Raw genomic sequence first — 25,886 nt, forward strand, 5'->3', positions numbered from 1 at the left:
AAGAGAATATACCCCGCAAAATGCAATGCCGATTACAACCCAATTATGCCGACAGAATATAATAACCCACCCGCCAATCAGAAGCTAGAAAGAAAATCAACGAGAAGGATGTGAGGGTATGAGGATGTCCTCTATGAATGTGTATGTACGGTTTGAGTGACCCAGCCACTCTTCATGTATGGCTCAGAACACAGGGGTTGTCCGGCCCTCCATTTTGCTCCTTGCTGCAATTATGGCCGAGATTCGGCCTCCGCGTTTCCAGTATCATGCTGGCTGTGACCGCCCTGATCGGATAGACCCCGGTCATCCTGCGGAGTCGCGGTTCCTTGCGTGATCGCACCGCTATCCACACCCTGGCCGTGCTGATTCTTTCGCAGCGCACCGCCAAGCCATGCAAGGCCACCGCTCCACGAGTCACTAAAGCTGCGCAGACGCGTTACCTCTTCATCTGATTGCTGGGCTGGGGTGGTGTAGATTTCCGTGGTCAGAGCAGGGGTGGACCGTCCAGCCCCCACAGAAGGTGCGGCCAGGCTGGTGGCAGATTGGAGGCGCGCGGCGGCAATAGTCAGGGGGCTATCGAGACCATCCTCATCAGCGACGAGATCCCCATCTCGGTGGTGAGCGGTTCCATACTCAAAGGCACCATCGAGTTGCTTGCGGCGTCCTTGCTTTCGCCGGGCACGGTCTTTCAATGGGCTACCCTCACCACGCCGCAAGGATTCTGCAACGACGGCACTAAAGCCACCCGAAAGAGTGGGAAGAAGGGTGCCAGGAGAGAAGCGGTTGGAAATAGAGTTGCGCATTACTCGTCGCGAAGGGGTTTCCAAGGTCGTGTGGCTTCGGTCACTAGCATGAGGCTGATCTGCTGCAGTAGGAGTTGAAGCCCGTCGGAGCACGGGAGGCTTGTTCGGCGAATCTTCCTCGATGCCAGGTGCAGGAGGAAAGCGCAAAAGAACAGTTGACTCCGGGCCTGTGTCGCCATCGTGCGGAGGCAGCGGAGTGTGGCAGTAGATTTCGGTGTCGGATTTGGGAGTTTCAAGAGGGGCATTCGCGGAGTCCGCCCAGGGATTGGACATACGAGACGGCGGGCGTAATGGCGACGTGTGATCCACCGATGGCCCTGAACAGGGAGAATCCGCGGTCAATGAGCCGACTGGAGAAGAGGGAGCCCCGGAAAGAACCTCTCGAGGAGTGAGCTGATCATCATCCATCCCATCAATACCGCGACTTAGAAGAGAGCCTGGCGGCGATTGTCCATCTTCATTCTCATGAGCGAGATGGAGTGCTTTTGGTACTCGGTATTGTTGCGCGGGAGGAGATAAATCAATCCTATCATGGTACCGTTCACCATGAAGCAAGCCGATGGCTTCTTCTTCATCGTCCGTCGAAAAGGTAGACTCATCATCAGAATGAAATCTACCACTGGTAATAAAATAGACACCCAGGAATGTCAAAAAGCAACCTCCCACGAACTTGCCTGCCCGGGCGGCCGACATAGATTCGAAATCACGATAGAGAACAGCACTTCCAATGATAACCGAGAGGGTGAACAGAACGAATTGCGTGGGAATCACTTGAGTGGAGTCAAAGCGCTGCAACGCACGGTTGATGTAGCGAATTTGCATCAAGGCACTGAAAACAAGAACGAAAACGAGTAGGTAAGTGATGGGGTATGTGATGACATGCCACAACGTGAATGACAGCAGCGAGGAGACGCCCTTGGTAGACAAGGCTGTGTATCCACCTAGTAAATGCAGTCAGTATGAGCACTCGATTGCCCCTCCTTGACGAGCATAGGACTTACCAAACAACGCCACAAGCCCGACGTCGATGAGAATCGAGTGCGAGCCATATGAGAAGCTGGCCCACATAAGACCAAAGATAAGCGCGAGAGTCAATCCCAGATAGAGCTCAAACTCCCAACGAGTGATCATCATCCAAATTTCACCGGGACCAATCTTTTCTTCTGAAGATCTAGCGCTGAGCACGACGACCACGGCCCCGGCAATAGATATCAACACGCCCCAGAAATCCTGTTGCCGGAACTTTTCCTTGAGCAAGCACGGTGCGATAACGCAGTTCGATATCAAGGCAACGACACCCAGGGGAGAGACAATCGACGCTGGCGCGAACCCGTAGGCGAGAAAATTTCCCGTCTCTCCCAGACACATGAGGATGATTCCAACCCACCAGTAGGGAGAGCGGAGGTAAGATTTCCGGTCTTCAGAGTTGTCCGGACGAGTGGTATCATCGGATGTAAACGAATTGCGTAGGCCGTCTTGAGAGCCTCGGACACCATTTCTACCCATGGGGGGTGCATCTTCGTCCTCCCGATGGGCCTCGAAAGCCCGGTCGTGTTCCCGCGATCGCCTCCGAACATCACCTCCAACAGTCCCATATGGATTTGCTGTGCCTTCCCCAGAATGCGCCCGCCTCCCGTCCGCTTCCTTCTTGATCCTGTCCTGTTCCCATTCTCGTGTGATGCGAATGTGTGCATAACGTTGGATGTTGAGTGCTACCGAAATCAAAACGTTGCCGACCAGAGCAGTCACAATACCGATGAATGAGGACCATCTTTCCATGTTCCCTTGCTCGTCTCCATCAGGAGTTAATAGCAAGGTCGAACTGGGAAGAGCGACATAGGTGTGTTGCGAATAGGAGGCGAGATATTGGGTCGCGGCCGACGGCGCAATAGTCGAAGAGGCGAGCGAGGTGAGCAGGCCCGCGACCAGGGGATGCTGTGATGAGTCCATCTAGCCGGTAATAGAAACCGACGTCGAGAGTGCAAGCGCTGGGTTTAATCACATCCGCCGGGGTGGAATTGGTGTCCCGTCCGCAGTCCTCCTGAAGCGGCCCAGAACCAAGCTCTTCGATCGGCTATAGTCGACTCGAGTGAGGTCGGGAATGAGTGATGAGCATTTCACAGCGCGATAGGCAGCATTGTGGAGCAGATAGACAGGTAAGTCCAGTCAACTGTAGTCTCCGAAGGCGCCTCGCAGTCGCGTGTGGGAGGCTGGAGGTTGACGGCAACGCACGGAGAGCGCAGGTGGAGCGGAGAGATGCTGCGTCAGCACCAAACGGCCTTTCCCACTCCTTGCTCCAGACTCGGCGCAAACTAAACTGCAACTCCCAGCCGAGCGTACCCAGGTTCGCCAGTGAAACCGCGCTCGGGCCGAAGCATGCGCGAGATCAAAGCCCGCGCTGTTGTTGCCGTTAATTGTTATTGTTAGTTCGGTTGGGCTCAAGGGTAATGCTGATCGCCTGGTCTTGGGAAGACGTCACCGGCAGCAGAAAAAAAGAGGGGAACATTCCACAGCAGCATACGCAAGGAGGGACACCATGCGCTGCTTGTTTCAGCGGTAAGGTTGCTACCCCGGAGTCTGTCTGCTCCGCAGGCCTTATTCTACAATTTGTTTTTCCGCCCCAAACTTTGGCTAGATAGAGATACACATAGGGCTGCGCCATTGGCAAGACAAGATTATAATGAACATCAAATGGCTCATAAGACAAGCCTCAGTAAATTCTCATACCAGGGAAGGGAGTGTACTAAATTTGCTATTGAAATGAATCGCGCCAAACTTATTCTATCCCTATACTTCATTCCTCGCTCCCCTCGCGGGCATCGATAGCGTAACAGCGAACGGGCTATGTACTACTTCGTACAGCACCACGTCTGCCCATTGCAGCTTCCTAGGTACTGATGCCCGACAGTAAATAAGACGTTTTGTAGCGCTGGCAACTTCGTTTTCCCGAATACCAAAGGAAGCCATGCTCCCATGCTTCGTGAAGTCAAATCTTTCAGTGAGGTGCGCACTTCTCAGGGTGGGAATGGTATTAGCAAAGGGATTGCATATTTTTATTTGCTCGAAATTGCGTCCAGCGGATGAGCATAGATGAATAGTAGTTTTATTTTACATGGAAAAGGATCAAATTCAATATCACCGGCGTGCTTTTTTCTTCTCCGGCTCTGGTTCCTCGTCATCACTTAATTCCGCGTAGATCGCTTTCGGTTGAGTTTCTTGGTATGCGCGAGTGAAAATGGGGTCTTTCTCAGCCTGCTCGGCGTATTTCAAGAGCGCCTCTCGCGGGTCCTCGTCTCGCATTGAGCTGAGAGGGATATTATCACGAATGTGCTTCTCATCAGGCTGTGACTTCGCGAAGGGTGTGACTTGCGGCATGTGTGGTCGGCGCGGGTCTCGAGAGCGACCGGATGCTGTCAATCCAATCGTTGGGTGACGTGCCGCGAAGGTTGCGGAGCTATAATGCGGGACACCATTGGATCCGACGACCACAGAATCACCAGCAAGCCCGGAAGAGAGATCTGTAGTGAAAGAAGGATTGTCGTCCACATGGCGGCGCTTGGGAGCCTTGGACATAACCAGTGCGGCCCCCTTTGTCGACATTGTAGGGTTATAGAGGACATGCGTTTCGGCATTTGCGGAACCAGTCAGGATTTGATTGAGCTTCTCATGCCAGAGAACAGTGATCAGCGGCGAGCCTGGAGTGACAGGCGTGACTAGCTCTGGTCTCAACGTCGCCGGGTTCAGAATGTGCAAATGGCCCGTTTCTGAGCCCACAATGACATTTGCAGAGCTTGGCGAGAATTGAATATTGGAGGTAGGGTATCGGAAGGACGTCGATTGATGGGCCACAGTCGTAACGGGAGTCTTGAATTTCCTGGTATCCCACAACTTGATGGTATCGTCTCCGCCTCTGCTGATAACGAGACGGCCGTCGGCGCTAATATCCAACCCACTTGTCCAAGTATCTCGAGCGTGAGCATCTCGGACTTCAGCACTGGGTCGTGTGAAAGGCCCATTTCCACTCCACATGACCAAGCTTCCATCAAGAGCCGCCGCAACCAGGATATTAGACCCCCCCTGCTTCGGAGAGCCCCAAGCCACGGCTGTCATCTTCGTCCGACCAGCAGAACCTGCAACCCTTGATTTGTGCACAATCACCTCCTTCTGTGACCGGCCAACGTTGGCATCCCAAATACGCACAGTGCTATCGGAGCCAGCCGTAGCACAGAGGTTCTGGTCGGTTGGACACCAGACGCCACTGGATACCTCCGAAATATGTCCCTTTGTATTGTGAGCATCACGGAGGTACATATCGCCCTTCGCGAACTCTGTCACAGTCTCGCCATCGCGACTCAGGATCCGCGGCTGAGCAGTGGCGGAAACAACCAGGACATGGCTGGGAGAAAGAGGGTTGAATGCAGCGTAGTGCACGGTGTGAGCATCTTGCGCCGCAGATTGCTTCTTCAGGGAGGGATCGACAGACTTGAATGCCCGGATTGTGGAAGGTGTCATAGAAGCAAAGTCGTGAAACTTTAGTGTGCAGTCGGTAGAACCTGTAATTAGTCGGGCCCCCGAGGGGTCCACGGTCATAGTCGTCACGGCGCGCTCATGTGTCTTCATGACAAGCTCGTGCGACACAGGAAATTCATCTTCGTCGTCCTCATCCTCAGAATCATCGTCGTCATCACTGTCATCATCGCTATCTTTGGGTTCCTGCGGCCGCTGTTCTATTTCAGCAGGTCGAGCAATAGTGGGCGCATTTAGCCCTGTCGTTTCGGCATCAGCGAGCGGCTTAGTGGCCGAGAGGTCTGTTCGTTTGGACCGTTGAATTTGGGATTCAATATCAATAGATTTGTCCTGCTTCCCAAAACCTGAGGGAAAGAACTTATTGAATGCTTCCTCATCGAATCCGTCCATGTTTGAGAAGTGAGGTGTGGGCTGGGGAAGAGCTTGCGCCGGCGATAAGACGGCCTCGGGACACTATCGAGCTTGTTTGCACCGTTTGCACTATGCTGCTCTGGACGTTCGAGGCAGTAAGACTATGGGACTGTAAGACTATGGGATACTCGAGAAGAATATAAGGTGGTCAAGATGAAGTACAGCGGACAGGCTACGAGGTTTGTGATGTAGAGTTTCAGGAGTATCAGTGCATGCCCACCCCATGGATCATGGGGTTCCATTAAAATACACAGATCAAGGCCAAAAAGGTCTTCGGCGTAGATAGATATCATCGTTCACCGAACATTGTATATCCTTACAAGTACAATCCTTCCACGGGGCCTCCGTCCTGCTTTGTCTTCATGATGCGCTCCCGAGCCGCCCTGAAGTCATCCATCTGCACCCGCATGCGACGCTCCCGCAGAGCCATGAGACCAGCCTCAGTACAAATCGCCCGAATATCCGCACCGGAGAGATCATCCTTCTGGTTGATGAACTCGTCGAGATCGACGTCGTCGCCGAGGGACATCTTTGACGTGTGCAGGGTGAAGATCTTCTTCTTGGTGTTTTCTATGAAGCAAAACGTTAGATATTGCATCTGCCAATGAATAAACATAAGTAGAACTCACGGTCAGGATTCTCGAATAGAATCTTTCGATCGATACGACCAGGTCGGATCAGAGCCGGGTCCAGAGTCTCGATCTTGTTGGTGGCCATGATGACCTTCACATCACCACGGTCATCGAAACCATCCAGCTGGTTAAGCAGCTCCAGCATGGTACGCTGGATCTCACGCTCACCACCGGATGTGGATTCGTAACGCTTCGTACCGATAGCATCGATTTCGTCAATGAATACAATGGACGGGGCGTGCTCGGCGGCGACGGTGAAGATCTGACGGACCAAACGCGGGCCATCACCGAGGTATTTCTGGATCAGCTCGGATCCGACAATGCGCAGGAAGGTGGCGCTTGTTTGGTTGGCAACAGCCTTGGCCAGCAGCGTCTTTCCTGTTCCAGGCGCACCGTAAAGAATAACACCCTTGGGTGGCTTGATACCCATCTCCTCGTACAACTCAGGGTGTAGTAGCGGCAGTTCGACGGCCTCTCGAACTTCCTGGATCTGAGCCTCTAGACCGCCAATATCGGCGTATGACTCGGTAGGAGCCTTATCCAGCTTCATAACGGACACCAGCGGATCGGACTCCTCCGTCAAGACACCGACGACAGAGACAGATTTATGATGTAGCAGAATGCTCGCACCGGGCTCGAGGAGGTCCTTGTCGACGAAGGACATAATAGATACGTAGTACTCGGGGCCTGTTGCGCTGGAAACGATGGCATGGTCGTCGTCAATCAGCTCCTCCAGGTTACCGACGCCCATCGGACTGCCTCGCATATCATCGACTCGACTCCGCTCATCCGCATTTCGGTCTGACATATCAGGATCTTCACTCCGGGCAGGACCCTGGGTAGCTTGGGCCTTGGCCTTGCGAAGCCGCTCCATATTCTCAACGTACTCCTCCTCTAGCAGCAGGTGATCGTGCACCCGCTGCATTCGAAGATAGCGCAGCTTACATCTCGACGTAGGGTAGATGTCTGGGAGCTTGGAGGCCGTGCTGGGACCGGCAGCCTTGCGCTTCCTTCGTCCAATGCGAGTGGTAGGTGGTGGAGGAGGCTCGTATCTCGGCTTGTCCTTCTGCAGTGGCAGGGTGTCAGAGCTGATCAGTTGGCCGGAGTTCAAAGGGGAGATCATACCTTCTTGTCCTTATCATCGCGTCCATCTCCTCCAGGGCCGCCACCCATATTAGACTGCTGGTTACCCTGTTTGACAGCACGTCAGTAAGCGTGAACCGGATGGACGGATGGACGGATGGCACGAGCTGGTGCTGGGACTGACCATGTTTGTAAGCCAGCGACAGGAGCTCTGTCAGAGTCTAGTGGGCAAAATTGAACGTAGTGACGGAGCAAATCAGGATTCAGGCTTGATAACGCTGGACGGTGATGGAGATTGGCTGTTGGAAGGGATAAGTTGCCAATGCCGTTGCGGTGTTGCTGCTCGGGGGTGAGCAAGCTGGAAGCTGTTGCCATCACCACGTGACTATTTACGCCTCAGGCCATTAAATGCGGTCATGGGTGCCTGAGTGCCTTGACCTGCGTCCGCGGCCCCCCAGCTTTCCCTCGCAGCGACGGCAACAAGCAGGACAATTCAAATCCAAACTGGTACCTGATAAGGCGCTTTCGCCTTTTCAGGCCTTCCGAAAGCCTCGTCGCACACCTATTTGCGGCCTTGAAGCTTAGTGCAGCTTTCCAAAGCTAGTTAGTCTCCCAGCTGATCGGCCCTCATACCTTCCCCTCCATTTACAAGATTACTGGATTTTAGCCGCAGTTCTTATCGGTCCCTCTCACGCCAGTATGCATTTCCTGTCTACATAGACACGGCTCACTTTTTTCTTGAAATTCAAATTCTAACCAACTTCTCCCCCATAGTCGTCGAGTCGGACCCTGCGCATCCGAGCGCTTGCCCGCGTCCGGCATCAGACTGATAACCTAGCGAAGGAACTCGCATAAGACACACCATCATTAATCGTAAAAATCGCCTTACATGAGTCGAACATACACATACACCATGTCTAAAAGTTCGACTCGGCGCATTGGCAAGGAGCTGGCCGACATTCATGCCGACCCCCACTCCCAAATCAGTGCAGAGCCCGTTGGCGGGCAGGATGATGTGACACACCTGCGAGGATCCTTCCCAGGACCCCCAGACACTCCGTATGAAGGCGGCACATACAACATCGACATAAAAATCCCCACCGACTACCCTTTTCGACCCCCTGTTATGAAGTTTGAGACCAAAGTTTGGCATCCGAATGTCAGCAGTCAAACGGTGAGTGGTTCCACCGGTGAAGGGGGCAACAGACTGATTGCTAATGAATACGACTTTAGGGTGCTATCTGTCTTGATACTCTATCCACTGCCTGGTCTCCTGTTCTCACTATCAAATCTGCTTTGATCTCTCTGCAATCCTTGCTGAGCACTCCAGAGCCCAAAGATCCTCAAGATGCTGAGGTTGCCAATATGATGCTGCAGAGCCCCAAGGTATTTGAGCGTGTCGCACGCGAATGGGCCATCCTTTATGCAGGTGCCCCTTCGAATGGCACAGATGCCAGTCGAGAGGGAATTGAAGAGGCGCCCGTCACAATTGAAGATGATCCACTAGCCCAGTAAGCGACATATTTTGGTCCTCTGTGACTGATGAGATGAGCACACGCTAATAAAAGTATTCAGATATAATGGGTATGACAAGTCGCTTGTTGACAACTTTGGCGCGATGGGATTCCAAGTGCCCAACATTGTGCATGTTTTCGGAGAGCTTGGAATTTACCAAGACAGTCACCAGCTAGACGATCACCAGGTCGATGAGGTTTGTGCATGGCTGCTTTCAGGGGTCTAATCTATGTCCAATTTGTCAAAGCATTGCTCAGGTGTCATGGCTCAACGTGAAGTGATTACAAAAAAGGCAACATATACGTGTAAAATATATGCTTTCTAGCTGTTCATAGTGAATATCGAAGAGGCCGGCGGAGCAGCACCTTTCTAGTTGTGGCGTTCTTATCGATAAGCACCGCCAAAGCCGACCTTTCGCCAGCAGAGTAACCCTCTTAACTTCGCTAGTCGTATGAGCAGAGCAAGCCTTGTTAATACCTCCTTTCAGAACGACACGGCTCCTCTTTGGCTGCTTATCTAACTGTAATATCAGTCAGATATTGTCTACAGACTCACTGGCACTCGCCTACCCCGCGGCGCAAAACAGGGCTTTCCTTTGAACGCCAACATGATCGAAGACGATATCTATCGCACCTCCTCCCAATTCCGACTATGGACTTACACTGAGGAGTCACTACAGTCCCTCCGAACGGCCACAAACAATGTGGCTAGTGAGCGAGTACGCGCCGCGCTTCGCCGGGCTCGCGAACGCCATGCATCCGCCACACATTCTACAACAGGGACACCACAGCCAGGAAGCGATGGAGAAGACAAAGACATTGAATGCTTGACACCAGAGGAGGAGCTTGTGCTGGTACGATACTACTGCGAAAAGACAGTGGAGTTGGGAGAGACATACAGGCCACCACTCCCTACGGCAGTCCGAGTAAGTCGTCGGTCACTTTTGCCCAGGGCAATGCAAACCACCTCAAGCACACCTCGGAGAACACATGCTCACCTATATACATGGCATGATAGGCCACTGCAATTCAATACCTCCGACGGTTCTATCTCACAAACTCTCCGATGACCTACCACCCGAAATCTATCATGGCCTGCGCTCTCTTCCTCGCAACCAAGACAGACAACTACTACATGTCGCTCCGCCAGTTCGCCGACGGCATCCCGGGCGACACCAAAGCCGACGATGTCATCGCGCCCGAGTTCCTGCTCATGCAAGGCCTTCGCTTCACGTTCGACGTCCGCCACCCCTTCCGCGGCCTCGAAGGCGGCGCCATGGAGCTCTCAGCCATCGCCCAAGGCCAGGGCAAACCAGCCCCTCACCAACTACACCAGACATCCGAAAGCCTGAAACAAAGCCTGCTATCCATCGCATCCCCACCCTTCCCCTCAAGCTCGATCTTAGACCGCATCGGCCGCGCGCACGGCGCAACGCGCGAGCTGCTCAAGTCCGCCGCGCAAATGACAGATGCGTACTTCCTCTACACACCCTCGCAGATCTGGCTGGCAGCCTTCCTCGTGGCTGACCGGCCGTTGGCGGAATTCTACCTTGATACCAAACTCGGTGGCCCCATTGACCCGGCGGCCATGGATACAGATGACTCTAACCTCCAGAACCCGCTGTACGACCTCCGCACGAAGCTGCTTAAAGTCCTGACGGACTGCGGCGCCCTTCTCCAGTCATATACGCCCTTATCATCGGACCCGGATCAGATGAAAAGTCTCAAACGCATAGCGAAGAAGCTGTATCATTGCCAGAATCCTGAAAAGGTCAATCTGAAGCGTGACTTTACTGCACCGCGGTCTACCCCTGCGGCCGATTCGGGGACGACCACCTCTGAAAGTGCGACGGAGCGGTTAGCGAAGAAGCGCAGGCTCGAGATGGAGCAGAAGCAGCGTGGGGCGCAGGATATGTTCGGGCCGGAGCTGGTACCTGATCGGACGAAGCATTGATCTTCATGGTTACAGCTGGTGGCAGTATGTGGAGGCAAGGTATAATGATTTGACGAGAGCAGTCTTGTACCGACTATTTAAAATAATATACTTTTTTAAAAGTCAAACTCTACATTTTCACTTTGACCCCCAGAAGGAGTGCTGGGCAGTTAGTCGGATTGGTTCCAACAGGAGAAAGTCAGCAAGCCAAGTAAAGCACGAACAAAGAACTAGTCATTTCGCAGACCTAGAGACCTTAGCCTCTATCAGAAGCAACTAGACTAGACCCTCTATCAAACAAGATGCATCCCGCACGCGGGCTGAAACAAAACAAATATCCAAGGAAAAGTTCGACTGTGCGGCGGGATATCCGCCAGGACGAGGGGGAATGAGATTCATGACAGCAGGCAAAAAGGAATATACGAAAATAGAAAAATGATGAAAACCATCCCCCCCTTTGCCTCCACATGCTCGAGCTTCAAAATCTAACAAGAAGGGGGACAAAAACAGGAGGGACAGGAACAGGGAACCGGCGGGCCACCCGGTCTAAGAACCAACTTTTTGAGCGCGGGGCGTTGCAATTCCTTTAATTCACGTCTAGCATTTCGTCATCATCAGAGATAGGAAAGGAAAAAGTGGGATAGAACAAGAAAGCGGAGCGCTTAGACGGCACCGGCCGACAACATCTTGTCGCGCAGGTACTTCTTGTACTGGCCGATGGTGCCGTCCCAGCGGCGGACGGACTTGTGCTCGCAGACCAAGATGTCCTTGGCGATCTTGTCCAGCAAACGGAAGTCGTGGGAGACGACGACGACACCACCGTTGTAGGCGTTGATGGCGTCAGCCAGGGAGTCGATGGTAGGAATGTCCAGGCCGTTGGTAGGCTCATCAAGCAGGATCATGTTGGGGGACTCGATGGCGAGCAGGGCGAAGACGATACGGCTCTTCTGGCCCTCGGACAGGGTGCCCATGATGGCGGTCTGGGATTCACCGGAGAGACCGTAGCGGCCCAGCTGCTGGCGCCAGTACTGGTAGTCTTGGGATTTCTCGGGGAATTTGTCGCGGACGAACTCCAGAGAGGACTTGGTCAGGTCGAGCTGCTCGGCGGAGTGCTGGGAGTACACGCCGAGCTTCAAGTGAGTGTGACGGCTGACGGTACCACCGATGGGGCTCAGCTTGCCGGTCATCAGACGCAGCAGGGTGGACTTGCCGACACCGTTGGGGCCAACCAGGGCGGTGCGGGAGTCCATGTCAACACCCATGTCGAGATGCTCATACAGGGTGTCCTCCCAGTTGCCGGAGTAGGAGAAGCTCACGTCGTCAAAGGACAGGACAGGAGGGGGCAGCTTCTCCACGTCCGCGAAGCGGAAGGTGAAGACACGGTCGGGGACGACAGGCTGGATGAAGCCATCGGCCTCCATCTTGTCCAGAATCTTCTGGCGAGACTTGGCCTGACGAACCAAGTTGGCGTAGGTACCGGCCGAGGCAATGAACTTCTTGATATGGGAGATTTCCTCCTGCTGCTTGGTGTAGGCCTTCATCTGGTTGACCTCTTGCTCGGAGCGGGTCTTGTGGTAGGAGTCGTAGTTACCACCGTAGTAGAGGAGCTGCTTCATGCGCATGTCAATCATGTTGGTGCAGACACCGTTCAGGAAATCCATGGAGTGGGAGACCAGGATGAAGGTGCGGTCCCACTTCTTGAGGTACTCCTCCAGCCACACACAGGCCTCGAGATCCAAGTGAGCAGTGGGGTCGTCCAGCAGGAGCAGCGAGGGCTTGACGAACAAGGCCTTGGCGAGGGCCACACGCATACGCCAACCACCGGACATGTCCTTGGTCTTCTTGTGGATGGTGGTCTTGTTGAAACCGAGACCGGTCAGAATCAGAGAGGCACGAACGTTGAAGGTGGACGGGTCCATCTTGTCCATGCGCTGTTATATCGATAGTCAGTAAAACCAGCCCTTCATATCAATTGCGCACCAAACAGTTCTAAACCGAGACTGCAAACTCACGTCGTACAGATCCTCCAGGATGGGGCTGTCAGGGCCCTCGTTTTCCAGAATCTCCTCAGCCTTCTTCTCCATGGCGTCCAGCTGAGCCTGAGCCTCATTCACCACCCACTCCAGAGCACCCTTGTCGGTAGCAGGGGCACCCTCATTGAGAAGGTACAGATCGATGTGCTCGGGGAAGGGGAACTCGCGGGTTGCGATTGCCTTCAGCAGGGTGGACTTGCCACAGCCGTTCTCGCCGAGCAGACCGTAGCGACGACCGAAGTTCAGTTCGAGGGTAGAGTCGGTGAAGAGGACCTTTCCGTGGAACACCAGGGAGGCGGAGGTGATCTTGACGTCGCGGGATGCAGGCAGGGACGAAAGCACACCGGTGGTAACACGATCGGACAGGCCGTGCTTGTCCATTTGTGCGGTGAGCCTCTCCACGTCCTTCATCTTAGCCTCGGTGGTGGCGGGCTGATCGTCATTGGGGACGGCATTACCCTCGGCATCGACGTCGGGCTCCTCGGGAGTATCCTTCTTCGAGCCCTTCTTGGTCTTCTTGTCGCCAGCTTCGGCGCGCTTGGCCAAACGGGCGGCCTTGGAAGCAGAAACCATTTTGGCGGGTTAAGTGTGAAAAGAAAAAGGTTGAGGAAGAGGGAGGAGGGGAGGGAGGAGGGAGGAGGGAGAAAAAAGAAAGGTGAGGGCGAAGTGACAGAAAGACGACCCGTTACAAACTTGGTCGAAGAGATTGAAGGCAAAGAAATGCAAAAAGAGACTGAAGTGGAGCGCCTGGCGGGGCGGAGAGTAGAGGGGCGAAACAGTCGAGTGAAGTGGGGGGAAAGTTGGGTGAGCCCTTATCGATTAGACTGGTCTTGGATCTCGAATTCTCGTCAGTGCCAACCCGGGGTGATATGATAATCGAAAGAAAAGGATGAGAGTTGAACGATCACTCTTATCTTCTTTTCGAAGCCCTTGGTCGGTAAATCCTAAATGCGAGAGAACAAAAATTTACACAGTGGGCCGGTCGGTGCCAGCACGGAGGGCGCTGATTTGCTGCAGGCCGAGGCGGGCTGCGAAGGACGTCACTGGTCGGGCAGTGATGGCCTGGGAGCCTGTGAGCCTGAGGTGTTCACGGTTTGCCACAGTCGATTACAACGGGCCTGGTTGGTTGGAGATTAGGCAGACGGTGTGGACTGGTGGATTATTCCCCTATGTACATGTCCACGTTTCTTCCCTCCTATATTCTCTCACTGATCCTCTCCAGCACCGCCCTCTCTTCGATCGACAGGAACACCCCGTCTGGCACTGCAACATCACCCCGCCCAAGCACTATCCGTCGAGGAACGTCGGTCAGACTGTCCTCGTAGTGAATGGGCATATCCGAGGCGGCCTTCAGATGATGGTCCTTCTCTTCATCGACGGCCTGTTTTCGCGAGAGAGGCTGCGATGTCCACCAGTACAGAGGATAGCGTCGCTGGATGTTGTTGATGATCAAGGCCGCAGCCTGCATCAGCGTGATCCCCAAGATCATGACGGGAAACAGGAACCAGCCCAGATCTGCTGTCTGAGGGTTGGTGACCGCCAGCACGGCCGTTGCACCCGCCGGCGGGTGCACGGTGCCAGTTAAGAGCATGGCGGCTGTGGTGAGCCCGCAGGCTAGAGCTCCCCCGAGGGCAGTATGCTGTTCGACATGAGGATTCAAAGCAAGGAGCTTCGAAATGCCGACACCGATGAGACAGGCCCACATTTGACTGAAGAAGGCATTGCGCGGTTGTGCAAAGGGTGATTCGATCGCACAGAACTGGACTACTGCTGCTGCGCCCTGGTCCACGCTCCACAGTCAGTCGGAGACAACCCAGTCCGCAATGTAACAAATGATCAACTTACGAAACTACCGATGATCGTTGGTGCATCTCGAGCCTCGAACGATGGGACAAGCTTCGACACTTCAGCCACCAGGGCCACACCGCAAAAGGCTCCCACTAGTGACCAAACGGCCAGTACCACATTCCCCAGTGGCCGTGGTGCGTGATCTCGATATCCCAGGAAATGTGCAACCGGCCGGGGCACTAAGTGCCACCTAGGCGCCGGAACAAACGGGTTAATAAACCGATCAATCTCCAAATGCCAGTTCCTGATGTCGGACAGGGTTATCAACCCATGCGAAGACTTTGCCATGAACGAAAAAAAGAGATGTGATACAAGGTCGAGCTGAAAGACACTCAGGAAAATTGAAGTATGAGTATAAAAATGCCAGCAAGGTACACCTCGAGGCGTTCTATACGCAACAAGCCTCTGGAAGAAAGAAAACGCGGGGGAAAAGACGGGCCCTATGATCGAAACAAGTATAAGGAGATCATCCCGTCTGCCTGTGGCTCTCGGATTCCTGCACCGTCGTGTGCCAGTTTCTCCGCGGACCTGGCTCTGGCGCGGAACTTGACACGGCGTTCTTCAATGTCCTCGCCGGCCGTCCGCTGTGGTGGAGGAGCCTCTGCCATTCAGGGCGTTTGCATTTGGTAACAGAAATTCCCGTTTTGGCGTTAGCGCCTTGGCGGTTGATGATGTCATCTTCGAGATGCCGAGATCATCGCGGGCTTATACTACAATATATGAACTGTACGACGAGGGCGTAGGCATGTACCCTCGTCGTAGGCTTGTAGAGGCTAACATGACAGATCTGAGTGGTTCTCTCCGTAGCTGGGGAAATTGTGGGACTCGACGATGCACGTGTACCCCATTGGCTCTTACACGCCTGATGAACTAGCGTGGTAGAGCCGAACTATACCCCATATACCGGGACACAAGGACACCCTTAGTAAAGGTGGGTATTACTCAGTTGTTTATAGATCATCATCATACATCTTGAAAGACGGTATCCATATATAGCTTTTGCAAATCTCCGGCCTCTGGACCACCCGCGCCAGACCGACAGTGAATCCATCAGCCATTTTCTACTACCCTGCACATACTATATTCATAACTCCGTCATATCTCACCGACATTTCTCCAGCAACCCCCCTCAACCCCCTGGAACGGCAATCCCACACACCAAGCCCTCGGAAACTCCATCCCCCATTTCGCCATCAAGCACCTCAGATCCTTCTCAAACCCCGGCACAACATTAACAAACACCCTCTCCCCCCTGGACATCGGCTCTGAATGCACGGCACCTTCGTCTTCGCCAACGCGGAAGAACACACATTCCCCACGTGCCGCCTGCACAACCCCGGCCCCATCACGGTGCCCGCCCAGCTGCGCGGCAAGCGTGGCCCGCACTTCCTCGGCAGCCGTGGCGCAGCCCACGCACCGGATGGACAGGCAGATGTGGCCAGGGTTTGCGGTGCGCACAGTGAGTTTGGTGGTGCTTTGGAGGTTGCGGGCGTGCGGGTTGAGGGGGAGGGAGATGAAGAGGGTGCCCGGGCCGAGGAGAGTGGTTGTTAGTTTCCAGTTTGGTGGATTGGTTGTGGAGCTGGATATTTGGACTGACGGCGGAAGTTGTGGGGGCGTTGGCTGGGGAGATCGGGTGTGTACGCTCTGGCTGGATCGCCTTGTGTGCGACAGTGATGATGCTCGCCGGTGTCGTTTGGCGGCATCTGCGAATGGCCAGAGGAAGGAGTGCCGGAGAGCCGGCGTCGTGGTTGCTGGGGCTGCTGCTGTGGCTAGCGGCGAGAAGAAAAGGTCATCGGTGTGCCAGCGCGGTATGTCGAACTCGTCCGAGCCTTGGCTGGCGCGGATTGTGAGCCAGTAGTGCGATATATCGTTGGCTTTCAGAAACTCGTGCACAAATTCGAGGAACGAGAACAGAGGCCCCAACAGCGGCCCGTTGACCGTGGCCTGGGCCCAGGTATCGAACGAGGATGGCAGGCTCTTCGGATCCAGTGGTAAAAGCGGCCCGCAGTATGTCCATGAGGATGTCGCATTCAATGTAATTTCATCGCTCGGCGATGGTCGTCGATCGGAGTCGATCCCACACCATTTGGTTGGGTAGGACAGGACCTTGAAATCCGGGAGGGAGCTAGCGTCCATGGTACTGGAAATGGTCCCAGTGGTCAATTCCAGCCTTATTTACAGTGTGGAGATAGATTGGCCAGATATAAACACCCTCTTCTCGAACAGATTCGGTCACTTCGTGGTGTGCTCAACGGCCGTGGTCGCACGGAGAAGACCGCCAGGATGCACGTTAGCTCGGGCCCCTGGCCATCTTAGCCCTTTGGCCTCCTGCATGAAGCCCATGTGACAGCGCTGTTTGAGGCCGCAGGCTAGTCAGATTGTGGCTGGCCACGTTGTGCACTTGCTGTTTCACCGTGGACCCTGGCTGGTGAGATGGCCACGCGAGAAGCCCTCTCGTACATCTGGGGTGGAGCGATTACGAGTTGGGCAGCAAGTTCGTGCGCGAGGGAGCCAATGAGGAGCTGGTTCGAGAAGGATGCTGGCTAGGACCCTAGGACTTGAATGTGCCGAAACCGTTCGAGTACAGTTGTGGAGAGAAGTATGTACATAATTGTTTGTTCCAGGTGTTTGTTGTGGGGACGGACGCTTGTGAGCATGGCTGAAAATACGGTTTCGGATCCATTCGGAGATTGGCCCCATCGTTGCTGTCAGCACGGCACAATGTCCGAGCGGTGTTCAATATTTTAATTTGTACGCAAAAATATGATGAATAATTCAGAAAGAGATTATGTATCCAATTTCCATATCCTTCAAGCTTTTTGCGAGTCGTAACTGTCGTTTCCAAATCGATTTTTCATACACGTCAAGCGCTCATCCCCTTTAAACATCCAGGGTCTTGCCTGTAGCAGAGCTCTCCCGAGCCAGCTCAATCAGGCGAATGACCTGCGCAGCCTCAGCGCCGCTGGCGGGCAGATCGCCCTCGCCTCCGAGAGCGCGGACCAGCTTGCGGTAGTACTCGGTGTAGGTGGGGGGCTCCACGGTGGGAACGATCTCCTTGACGGGCTTGCCGTTTTGGATGGTGGTCAGGGTACCATAGCGCTCACTGGGCTCGCGGCCGTAGCCGTTGTCCTGGGGCTTGACGCCCGCCTTGAGCTGATCCTCTTGGATGTCGAGGTGGAACTAAATCCTGAATTAGCATACGATTCTATTCAACCGCAGCGGCATTGTGGGCACCAGCTCACCTTCTTGAAGCTACCCTTGTCACCCCGCACCCAGAAGCGCAACTGCTCCTCCTCAGGGCTGACAACGGTTGCCTTGGCAGTGACCATTGTGCCCTTAGCGTAGTGCAGCAGCACGGTGAACGAGTCCTCGAAGCCCGAGGCGTTGTTCTCCCGCGCCGATCCGATGAAGCCGGTCACACGCTTGGGGAGGCCGAGCAGGTGCACGGCCTGGTCGAGCAGGTGGGTGCCCAGGTCGTACACGGCAGAGCCGCCAGGAATGACCTTGTTCTTCCACTTGTGAGCATCGGCAGAGGGCTCCTCGGGCCGGTGGCGGTCGAAGTGGGTTTCGAACTCAGAGATGCGGCCTAGCGAGCCGTTCTTGACGATCTTAGAAAGGGTGACAAAGTCGGCGTCGAAGCGGCGGTCTAGATTCAATAGTGGTGAGATTGAGTTTTGAAGAGCATCAGGAATTGGGTGGGAAGACGTACTCTGGTAGACAGCCAGCAGCTTTTTCGCCTTGTTGGCAATCGCGACGAGCTCATCGGCTTCCTTGAAAGTGGGGGTGAACGGCTTCTCACAGACGACTGGAACGAAGGAGTCAGTACAGCTCTCAGTAGCTTCCATCGGGCACACCCAAACACCTACCGTGCTTGCCAGACTCCAGGGCCAGCTTGGCAAGGGCAAAGTGGGAGTCCGGGGCGGTGGTGATGATCACCACGTCAACCGCGGGGTCTTTGACCAGCTCCTCGGTGGTCCGGTAGGACTTGACCCCGGGGTGGTCCTTCTCAGCATCATCATCGGGCTTGGGGGTACGCTGAACGACCGCGTAGAGCTTCAGCTCGGGAAGCTGCTCAACGAAGGGGATGTGGAAGATCTTGGCGCTGAAACCGTAGCCGATGACGCCTACGTTATAGGTCTTGGTAGCCATGATGTAATGGTTGGAGGAGGGGTCCAGGGAAGCAATGAAGGTGAGCGAGCAAGTCCACCTAATGCAAATCAAGGGATTGGGGAATTGCAGAATGGAGGAATGCGAAAGAGCGAAGTCGTCCCATCTTTATATTTTGCCCCCCCACGGATTTTGCGCGCCGATGCGGGGAGGTGGAAGGTCCTGGCGACGGCAACCTTTGGGAAGGCCCCGCCCGAGCCACAGTCCGGCCTGCACTGGCGGCTTTGCCACTGTACAGTTTCCCAGCTGCCGGCCCTTTCGGCCTCCCGTGGCCAGGCCGTGTCGGCTTCTGTTCTACAGGCGTTTGCGGGTCTACGGGATGGATGTTCCGGAGCGCACCCTGTGCTGGATAATCCTGATTGCTAAGCACTGTGCATTTCCTGCGCAAGCCATTCTGTCATTCTGTCCTTCTGTCATGCTATCATTCTCGGACGGCGGAGACCGCCCTGTCGCTTGTGCCCGCCCCTAGTTCATTTCCACCCGAACGAGGCGGCTATGCTTCCTGCACTCCCACGCATTGTGTGACCTCAATGGCATCCTGCTTTCCCAGTTAGAGATTGCCGAACAATCTTTCCATCGCCCAGGAATCAAAGATTTCAAATGACTCACCCGGTTGCCTTCGGGTTGCCGGAGCTCGCTCTGGTACACGAGATTGGGATTCCCCACCACCTCGAAGACAGGCGCGTCACCCTCGGGCATGAACGAGTTGACAGTGCGCTCGCGCATGCCCTCCACGTTGTACCCCTGGATGGGCCCTTTCTTCGCCGCCTCCCGCTTCTGCTCGACGGTGCTGCGGACGTATTCCAGGTACGGCGGGTTGCCCGGATAGAGGACATTGTCCGCGGCGAGCACAGAGCCTGGAACGATCATTCCATGGTGCTCGCATAGCTTCACATCGGTGGTGTAGGCTGGCTTGTAGTGGTCTATGAAGAGCAGCTCGATTTTGGTGACGTCGCCGCTCTTGTACAACTTATCCAGCGACAGGTCACTCCGGCCCACGATCACCTGCACAAAGTCGCGCAGACCGGCCAGCTCAATCAGCATGTTAGCAATAGCCGCCCATTCGGGGTTCAGCTCCAGACTCAGGTAGCGCTCGCCCCCGTTGCGCCGCACGGCCGCGCCAAACAGGATCGCCGAGTAGCCCACGTAGCAGCCAAGCTCGATCATCGTCTTTGGCTTGAGTTCATCGATCAGCTCCGTGACGATCTTGCCCTTGGGCACGCCGACGGTCATCAGGTGGTATTCGTTCTCGAATTCGTCGATCAGGTCGAGCACCTTCTGCGGGTGTCCTCTGATGTCGTCAAGGTTCGGTTGGCCGTAGATGAAGTGCAGCAGCTTCCTCTCTCGGCCTTCTTCGCGCTATCATAGGGACTCAGTGTTAGTGGCCGCCAGAGAATCCTCCAACCGTGATTGACTCACGGAACGCTCCCCAACCCGGGGATGCGGGGGCGGCGAATTGGTCAACGGCATATTCACGGTCGGGAACAATGCAAGTGCACGAGGGGTAGAGGTCAATCCAGAGGGTGGTGAGTGGAAGTTGACGGTTAAGATGAGCGCTCTAGAAACAGGTCCTTGACACGCAATATGAGAAGAGAGGCGACACTGTGCGATGAGCACCAACTCCCCGCATGGCGATTGGAACGGCCGCCGGAGTACAGGCGGTCCCGTCGGTGTTAAGACCTCAAGCGGGGCAGTTCAGCCAGTGCCCGCCATTGATTGGCGCCGTAATTCTATGATCCTGGGGAATGCGCGCTACCAGCTGTTCTTCACGGTGTCTCGGATGGTCGGAGGTAGTCTTTCAGGAAATTAGCGCCGAAAATGCCGAGCTCCATCGGGGGTTGCTCTCTGACGTGCTGGCCGTGCCGAAATCAAGAGTTCGAACTACAGACTCAGCTGGAGCGGCCGGACGGAAGTATCTTGTTATGTCAAACCCGGAAAGGTATGTGTCACAATTAGGACATCGCCCCTCCAGTTCTTGCCGATGCGAATACTGCTCAGCCTGCCTTGACTTTGTCCTCGCCCAGACCACGTTCGCGCCAGGAAATCTCGTAGAGTGCGACGCAACACCCTTCTGAATACCGTCAATCTCCAGGGTACGAGAGTCCGGGACACGAACACTACAATTATTGCACCATTTGTTGTACCATTTGTGGCTCCAAGGATGCAGAAATGTGAGGCGTTGAGGGTCTCGGCCTGTTCGAAGAACGGCATGGCCACCATCGACCGGCCCATCCACGAGGCAGCCGACTAACGTGTTGGGGTGTTCGTTCAACATTGAGAGTATACGACGGCGAATTTCAACGAGAGAACCCCGATTGGTCTTCAGCTCTTAATTATTCTCTGGGTCCTAGAGTCTTCGAGAAGATCGACGCGGAGAAGTCTTTGGCTTTGGTCGCCTGCATGATTGGTAGGTTATCACATATTACTGAACCTCAAAATGAGCTTATCATCGGATCAATCTGTGCTCGTGGATGCAAGAGTTGGAGTTTCCGCAGCGTCTGCTCTCTTTCATCAGCCGTGACAACCACATTATGTCAAGGAATCAAAACGCGGTAAATATGTACATGATATAGGTATATATTCTTACGTAGTTCTCCGAAACGACAGAGTCAAAGGTAAACATTCCAGGAGAGAGATTCAGCCTACGCCGTAACCGTCAACACACTGCCCAAAATGGCGCAGCTCATGGAGATATGGGGGCTTTTTTCTGGTTTCCTCTAACTCGTCAAGTTAGTTGGAGGGGTACGGCTAGATCGGGAATTTAGGCTCAAATGACGATCGTCGATCAGATAAAGCGGTGGAGCGTTGATTGACCGGGACATGGCGAACCCAAAAATTGCAAGACAGGTATTAAGAGAGAAAATCATCCGCAATGAAAATCCATGGAATCAGGATGTTGAACTCCTCCAGGGTTGCACCGTGAAATCATGACGCCTTCTCTGCATGAGGTGGCTGGTGCCGATCGCCCCCTCACGGGGCAGCGCGAACTCCCGCTTTCGTCGCACATTCCACACACCTTCACTGGGCTGACGAGACTGTCTTCCTGGCTGTCCCTCTCCATCTCAGACCTCTCAAAGCGAGGCTCTTTTTATGCCTAGCAAGAGCCCTCTTTGGATGTACATCTCGAGCTAAATGCGCGGTGCGTCTCTCACATCGCGGCCCCAGCCGTGCGAACATAGCTCCCCATGCTTCCAATGAGGACCTTTCGAGCTGCGCCCTCCACCGAGGCCCTGTCGCGCGTCTTTTGGCACTTATTCCGTATCACCATTTCTTTCTCCCTCTTGTTCGTCGATAATACAATTCTACTGGTGACCGCTGCCCTTTCCCGGTTGCGCTCTGTAGCCAACCGGCGCCTGGCCGCACAGCGCAATGTGCAATTCTACCCCAAAACGGTTCTGATCACCGGCGTCGGTACACCCCACGGCCTCGCCCTGGCACGCACCTGGGACGCGGAGGGCCACCGTGTCGTCGGGGTGGACGTCGCCGACTTGGATATCCCGGTTCGGTCGGGCGGAGGCATGTCGAACAGCCTGCGGGCATTCTACCGAGTCCCCAAGGATCATTACATCTCCAGGATCCTCGATATCGTTCACCGGGAGAAGGTTGATGTCTGGATTCCGTGTTCGCCCAAGGCTACTGCCATGGAGGACGCCACAGCTAGACAGGTTGTTGAAAGCCGAACCGCGTGCAGATGCATCGCCTTCGACACCGAACTCACTGCACGCTTTATCCGGCCAGACTCGTTCAAGCACTTCCTAGCTGACCGTGATCTCCCCGTCCTGGAGTGCCATCAGGTGCAGTCGCGCGACTCGGTCCACAAAATTTTGAATCGATCGCCCAGCAAATCCTACCATATGCGACGGGTCAGCTCGAGTGCCAACGAGGCAGCTGTGATCCTGCCCAAGCGGACGCTCAGCAGAACCTATTCGGAAGTCAGTGAGATTGCCATCTCCAAAGAGACCCCATGGGTCCTGCAGCAACAGACTCGGCTGGGAGAATTTTTCGCAGACCTGCTGCTCGTCCGGGGCCATGTACAGGCCATCAAAGTTCGGCTGGTGGAAACCCGAGTTCCTCATTGGGGTGCCTCGCGCCTGGATGAAGCTTTGGCTACGGCCGTGCACCGGCTCATGCATAGGCTTGCTATGAAAGGTGGAAACCGGATGACAGGACACTTATCGATCCGGCTCCTGGTAGATGAGGAGTTTGATACATCTTCCGTGCGCCATACCATCCACATCGCTGATTGTGTTCCCGGCGCCAAAGCCGTGGAGAATCTGCTCCGTGATGCTCGCTGCCCTGTCGCCGGCTACCTGGAGGTGCTATCGCCGCATCCCGCTGAACCTGCAGCATGGTGTGTGACTGCGACACTGTCGCCAAACCCCCGCCCCAGGTCGACCTTCCTGGACAGCGATATTCTTGTCGCTCTTCTCCCGCGCTTTCTTCCCCTGAATCTCATCAAAGCCACCATTGCTGCCGCCGAAGCGGAATTGACACCTTTTTTGTTCTGGAAGGATCCTCGATTCTCGCCACGTGATCCTTTTCCTTGGTGGTGGCATGTCCATGTGTATCAGCCGATGCGCGAGATCTGGATGTTGGTGAAGCAGACCCGCACGACCGGATTGCCTAATGGCCCGGTGGGTAGTTGAAATTTCAGAAATGATGAGCCCAATGAATGACGAGAACGATTGCATTTGTATAAGCCACACTTAGCCATAGTTTTATTATTTCGGTTTTGGTTTTGTCCGTGGTTACGGTGATCATTCTTCTCTGGCCTTCTCGCTTCCGTTCCAAAGACAGCTTAACTCACGCAGAATTTCCTCGTGCACAGTAGATACACTGAGATCGCGACAACGAAAGTGAGTGGAACCTGATGCAGCAACGTCATCAGCCCATGGATCCCGCGGTTCAGCCGCGGTTCGCCGTCCTCGTTTTGCGTGGAGGGCGGCTGACCTAATAATCAGAATTCCATGGCGTCGGCCTAGCCAAGCGTGGCTGACGTTACCCGAAATAGAAGCACGGGCTGTCGCCTGGGCGATGATCGCCGGGCAGAACGGCAAACAGCGGCACTGCGGGCTCTTCGGATCCCATTCTGCTTCATCTCTCATACTGCAAAACTGCATTCTAGGTGCAAAACTGCAATTAGCAACGACCTCACGAACTAGTGAAGACCAACTCACACGACCAGGTATGGTGTCGCTGCTTATCCCCAAGTTACGACGAAGCTGACATCCAAGCCACGAAAAGCCCGCTGCTCGCAAAGTCCAAACTCCCCAGCTCGCCATTCCCCCCCTCCCCCGAGTTTGGCTTCTGTCACATTTCGCTACATTCTTAACCATTTCCCCATTTCGGTCCGAGGGTTGCGATCTACCCCCTGTTTGGTGCGCACCGATCCTCCACGCTTTCTCCGATCCTGAGACTGTGGTTTTGTCCCTGCGCGCGGCACATCTGCGACGTCCCTTGAGGGAATTTCCGAAGGGTTGAAATACCCTTGCAGTCCTGCGTCCTTTTTTCTGGTTTCTCTTCCAGCCACCGTCGCCAATATGCAATTACGGATGCCCCGGCCAACGGGCGGCAACCTGGGGAGGACCAAGAATATCATCCACTTTGTGCAGGGGTTCATTATTTTCCTTGCATGGGCGATGACGATCGCGATCTGGACCAAAGGCGATGGAATCGATGGGCGGACGGCGTGGTACTGGATCCTGGTGAGTCCTTGAGTTCTTTTGAGTGCTTCCTGCCCAGTACTTTGTTTCAAGGGCTTCGTGGAGCCTTGCAGCTGACGGTCCCCGATGCAGTGTTGGATCAGTGTCCCCGCTCTAATTTACCTCGCCGCCGTGCCTATGTGGCCCCGAGCCCGCCGCTTCGGAAATGTGTATGCCTTTGCGACGGTCGACATTCTCTACGCTATCTTCTGGTTCAGTGCCTGGGTTTGCCTGGCTTCATACGTTGCGCAAGGGAAGAGCATCGGAAAGTCGAGCAGCGATGATTCCAGCAGCACGTCCAGCAGCACGTCCAGCGGCAAGTTCCGTCGCGCGGACTCGAGCAGCAAGAAGGGTTGCGATAACTGGGCGTATGGTAGTGCCAGCAAGTGCAACCTTAGCACAGCGACCACTATCATCGGTGTTATCGTCTTGTACGTGGATCTCTCCTCCCTCTCTCATGCACCGTCCAGGAACAGAACCAGCAGCTAACCTGAGAATCCTCTGCAGCATCCTTTTCGCAATCACGGCTTGGATGTCTTTCCGCAATGTGATGCACTTCCGTCGCACCGGCACCCTCCCCGACGCTGTGTCCGATCCTACCTTCGCCGCCCAGAGCAAAGCTGCCTTCTCTTCCAACCCGGCCCACGACTTCGAGGAGGACGAGGATGACTTCCGCTCTGGGCGCGCCGGCATGGGAGTGCCATCCGCCAGTGACCGGGATGAGGACTACGCCCTGCTGCAGCAGAGCGAGATAGACGACATTGGCAATGCGCACGGCCGGACCGCCATGCACGGGGCTTACGATCCCACTGCTCCTGCGCCCGGAGGGGTTCTCCACGACTATAACAGCACGGGCTACGGCGGTGCTCACGGGCAACACTACGCTCCACCGTCGGAGTTTGGCTCCTCGATGAGCGGATATGGGCGGTAGATGGACAAGGCGTCCGATGGAAAGCTGAAAATATAGAATGGATGGTGGAGGCATGAATGTGGGCTATGAATACCCCAAAACCAGCTCATTGGTTCTTCCCCTCTGCTTTTTTCTTTTGAGTGCTGGACATGACCACGGAGCGGTGTTGGCTGGCGCATTATTTTTGTTTATTCTTTGCTTGCTTCGTTGCCTTTGCGTGTTTCTTCTGGGGTTTCTCCCACGTGACGATTGTATTTTCTCAATGAATGACAATGTAGGCAAATAAACTGCATCTTCGAACCATGGACACCCTGGCCTTTCTT

At 54.8% G+C, this 25,886-nt stretch overlaps 11 protein-coding genes across 11 annotated transcripts; 3 read left to right on the top strand and 8 right to left on the bottom strand.

Annotated features, from left to right (window-relative positions):
• Window positions 1–230: 230 nt before the first annotated feature.
• Window positions 231–2,753, bottom strand: N7482_002929 (DUF803 domain membrane protein; the record flags this gene model as incomplete). The annotated part of the gene is made up of 2 exons (XM_056685054.1): window positions 231–1,744; window positions 1,805–2,753. The coding sequence occupies 2 exons, from the start codon at window positions 2,751–2,753 to the stop codon at window positions 231–233; spliced, it is 2,463 nt and encodes an 820-aa protein (XP_056548660.1).
• A 1,185-nt stretch (window positions 2,754–3,938) lies between these two features.
• Window positions 3,939–5,720, bottom strand: N7482_002930 (WD40 repeat domain-containing protein; the record flags this gene model as incomplete). Its single annotated transcript, XM_056685055.1, has 1 exon — window positions 3,939–5,720. The coding sequence occupies one exon, from the start codon at window positions 5,718–5,720 to the stop codon at window positions 3,939–3,941; it is 1,782 nt and encodes a 593-aa protein (XP_056548661.1).
• Window positions 5,721–6,057: 337 nt separating this feature from the next.
• On the bottom strand, window positions 6,058–7,643 carry N7482_002931 (proteasome regulatory particle base subunit RPT2; the record flags this gene model as incomplete). The annotated part of the gene is made up of 4 exons (XM_056685056.1): window positions 6,058–6,311; window positions 6,371–7,439; window positions 7,499–7,564; window positions 7,641–7,643. The coding sequence occupies 4 exons, from the start codon at window positions 7,641–7,643 to the stop codon at window positions 6,058–6,060; spliced, it is 1,392 nt and encodes a 463-aa protein (XP_056548662.1).
• Window positions 7,644–8,369: 726 nt separating this feature from the next.
• Window positions 8,370–10,924, top strand: N7482_002932 (TFIIH complex kinase subunit CCL1; the record flags this gene model as incomplete). The annotated part of the gene is made up of 5 exons (XM_056685057.1): window positions 8,370–8,630; window positions 8,690–8,967; window positions 9,032–9,191; window positions 9,504–9,896; window positions 9,989–10,924. 5 exons carry the CDS (start codon window positions 8,370–8,372, stop codon window positions 10,922–10,924), a joined length of 2,028 nt encoding a protein of 675 aa, XP_056548663.1.
• A 641-nt stretch (window positions 10,925–11,565) lies between these two features.
• On the bottom strand, window positions 11,566–13,509 carry N7482_002933 (ATP-binding cassette family ATPase ARB1; the record flags this gene model as incomplete). Its single annotated transcript, XM_056685058.1, has 2 exons — window positions 11,566–12,834; window positions 12,916–13,509. 2 exons carry the CDS (start codon window positions 13,507–13,509, stop codon window positions 11,566–11,568), a joined length of 1,863 nt encoding a protein of 620 aa, XP_056548664.1.
• Window positions 13,510–14,131: 622 nt separating this feature from the next.
• On the bottom strand, window positions 14,132–15,072 carry N7482_002934 (HPP family protein; the record flags this gene model as incomplete). The annotated part of the gene is made up of 2 exons (XM_056685059.1): window positions 14,132–14,716; window positions 14,782–15,072. The coding sequence occupies 2 exons, from the start codon at window positions 15,070–15,072 to the stop codon at window positions 14,132–14,134; spliced, it is 876 nt and encodes a 291-aa protein (XP_056548665.1).
• Window positions 15,073–15,879: 807 nt separating this feature from the next.
• N7482_002935 (uncharacterized protein) lies at window positions 15,880–16,920 on the bottom strand (the record flags this gene model as incomplete). The annotated part of the gene is made up of 1 exon (XM_056685060.1): window positions 15,880–16,920. The coding sequence occupies one exon, from the start codon at window positions 16,918–16,920 to the stop codon at window positions 15,880–15,882; it is 1,041 nt and encodes a 346-aa protein (XP_056548666.1).
• Window positions 16,921–17,664: 744 nt separating this feature from the next.
• N7482_002936 (putative NAD binding Rossmann fold oxidoreductase) lies at window positions 17,665–18,933 on the bottom strand (the record flags this gene model as incomplete). The annotated part of the gene is made up of 4 exons (XM_056685061.1): window positions 17,665–17,964; window positions 18,027–18,430; window positions 18,494–18,589; window positions 18,651–18,933. 4 exons carry the CDS (start codon window positions 18,931–18,933, stop codon window positions 17,665–17,667), a joined length of 1,083 nt encoding a protein of 360 aa, XP_056548667.1.
• Window positions 18,934–19,444: 511 nt separating this feature from the next.
• On the bottom strand, window positions 19,445–20,421 carry N7482_002937 (O-methyltransferase; the record flags this gene model as incomplete). Its single annotated transcript, XM_056685062.1, has 3 exons — window positions 19,445–19,489; window positions 19,561–20,310; window positions 20,371–20,421. The coding sequence occupies 3 exons, from the start codon at window positions 20,419–20,421 to the stop codon at window positions 19,445–19,447; spliced, it is 846 nt and encodes a 281-aa protein (XP_056548668.1).
• A 1,715-nt stretch (window positions 20,422–22,136) lies between these two features.
• N7482_002938 (uncharacterized protein) lies at window positions 22,137–23,597 on the top strand (the record flags this gene model as incomplete). Its single annotated transcript, XM_056685063.1, has 1 exon — window positions 22,137–23,597. The coding sequence occupies one exon, from the start codon at window positions 22,137–22,139 to the stop codon at window positions 23,595–23,597; it is 1,461 nt and encodes a 486-aa protein (XP_056548669.1).
• An 894-nt stretch (window positions 23,598–24,491) lies between these two features.
• On the top strand, window positions 24,492–25,584 carry N7482_002939 (uncharacterized protein; the record flags this gene model as incomplete). Its single annotated transcript, XM_056685064.1, has 3 exons — window positions 24,492–24,656; window positions 24,747–25,084; window positions 25,161–25,584. The coding sequence occupies 3 exons, from the start codon at window positions 24,492–24,494 to the stop codon at window positions 25,582–25,584; spliced, it is 927 nt and encodes a 308-aa protein (XP_056548670.1).
• Window positions 25,585–25,886: the final 302 nt, after the last annotated feature.

This window comes from Penicillium canariense (genome assembly GCF_028826845.1).
Source record: "Penicillium canariense strain IBT 26290 chromosome Unknown utg000001l_segment0_segment0, whole genome shotgun sequence".
Taxonomy (NCBI): Eukaryota; Fungi; Ascomycota; class Eurotiomycetes; order Eurotiales; family Aspergillaceae; genus Penicillium; species Penicillium canariense.